Genomic DNA, 1,764 nt, shown 5'->3' on the forward strand with positions numbered 1-1,764 from the left:
GTCACTCCAGCTCGATCTGACCATATCAATTCGTCAGTGGCCGAGAACGCTTGCCGCTCTACTCAGTTGTTGGCGCCGGTGCAGATTCGCGACGAGATCAAAATATATCGTATACATTGAAATACTCCGTTATAACACAAACTTAGGTGTAAAAAAACCTATTTACAATAATGCTGATACACACGAGAATGAATAGCAAAACAAATAACAAATATTTATTGCGACAACAAAACTATCACACATGGAGATACAGTAACAAAACGAAATCAGCTCACAATTTTGTAAAATGTTAACAACAAAAACAGAACCAGTAAAAATCATCACCGAGCCAATGGTCAGTGCGAATCTGGCCGGCTAGCGGCTCTGCGTACAACACAAATGCACCTTCACTTGACTTGTCTAACTACGATATACAAATACAGTTCTGATTGCACTCAGTGGCGACCGGACGCCCGACGCCGCGCTATAAATTTAATATAAATATCACAACTAAACAATAACATTATGCATAAAGCATTTTCCGTCACTAAACCCGACTTGATGTATCGACTCATAACTTAATAAAGGATATGATAGCGCTCACTCATCCGCCCGAATGTCGCCTTTAAAAGCTATACAGCAAGAGCGTAGGTCGCTCAAAGATGAGGGATGACTGCAGACGCTGCAAGGTGATGTACCGATTAGCGCCGTCGCTCCAGCGCCCCGCGATTTGCGAACCCTTTCTCGTGTACCTTGGCGACTCAATGCTTGGCGGCTAGTATAGGTGCAGAATGCAGTCCATACAGAGACAGCATTCTCAGGTGTTGACCGACATAAAACCAGATTAAGTACGGACTCTTGCAATATTTTTAGGTATATTAAGTACGTTTAAATACGTTCTATGTATAATTCGTATTTAAACGTAAACGTGAAATGTGCACAGCAAGTGCTTAAATTCAAACAAAATAATGAGCATCTCTACAAAATTTGCATAACTCGTATGTGGAAAGCGTGTTCGCAGGACGCGTGGTCGGTTGCTGCGGCTGCAGCGCGAGCGTGGCGAGGCGAGGCGGAAAGGGGACAAGGCGACACGGGACCTAGCAACGTCGGACGGATCAATTCGTTCAGCGGACATCGGTATCAGTACTACGGTTTACATAAACATAACATAATAGTTCGCTAAAGAACATAGAAAAATAACATTTTAGCCTCGCTCCAAACTTAACACTACCCAGTCTCCGCGAATTATTCACTTTGTGTATTCACTTCCCACGGAGTTTAAATATTAAATATTAAAAAATTTAGGAGAGTTGATTATGTGAGTGGAATTAACCGTGTGATCACTGTACGAAGCTCTCATGTGTCTCGGCGAGGGCGATGGGGTGCGGGCCTTTGGGGCGCCAGGGCGCAAAAGCGCGGGGGCGCGGGGCGGGGTGGTCAGGGCGCGGGCGGCGGAGGCCCACGCGGGGCGCGCGGTCAGTCGCCCGTCGCCGTCACCGTTGTCCAACTCCACGGACTGTTGTAACTCTTTTGGCTGAAAGCAAATTATATGCAAGCTTAGAAATAGGTTAGACAATTCAGAAAATTAAGTGAAGCGACATAATATTACATAACATTTTACTAGGTGAAGCGAAGGAAATTCAACTAGAATATATTGAACCAGTTCTCAAATATCTGTCGCGAAATCGTAATTGTTTAAATAATTTATTTATTTATTTATTTATTTAACACTTTATTGTGCTGGTATACAAATAAACCTTAAATATAAAAACTTACAACTAGACC

General features: G+C 43.3%; 1 protein-coding gene across 1 annotated transcript in view; it reads right to left on the reverse strand.

Annotated features, from left to right (window-relative positions):
• Positions 1 to 1,312: 1,312 nt before the first annotated feature.
• Positions 1,313 to 1,764, reverse strand: part of LOC119830895 (ankyrin repeat domain-containing protein 13D) — a gene marked incomplete at its 3' end in the record, with an annotated part of 8,061 nt that continues 7,609 nt past the window's right edge. The window contains exon 9 of the mRNA XM_038354082.1: positions 1,313 to 1,513. Coding sequence (XP_038210010.1) covers positions 1,313 to 1,513 — 201 coding nt within the window. The remainder of the gene's footprint in view (positions 1,514 to 1,764) is intronic.

This window comes from Zerene cesonia, chromosome 12 (assembly GCF_012273895.1).
Source record: "Zerene cesonia ecotype Mississippi chromosome 12, Zerene_cesonia_1.1, whole genome shotgun sequence".
NCBI lineage: Eukaryota > Metazoa > Arthropoda > Insecta > Lepidoptera > Pieridae > Zerene > Zerene cesonia.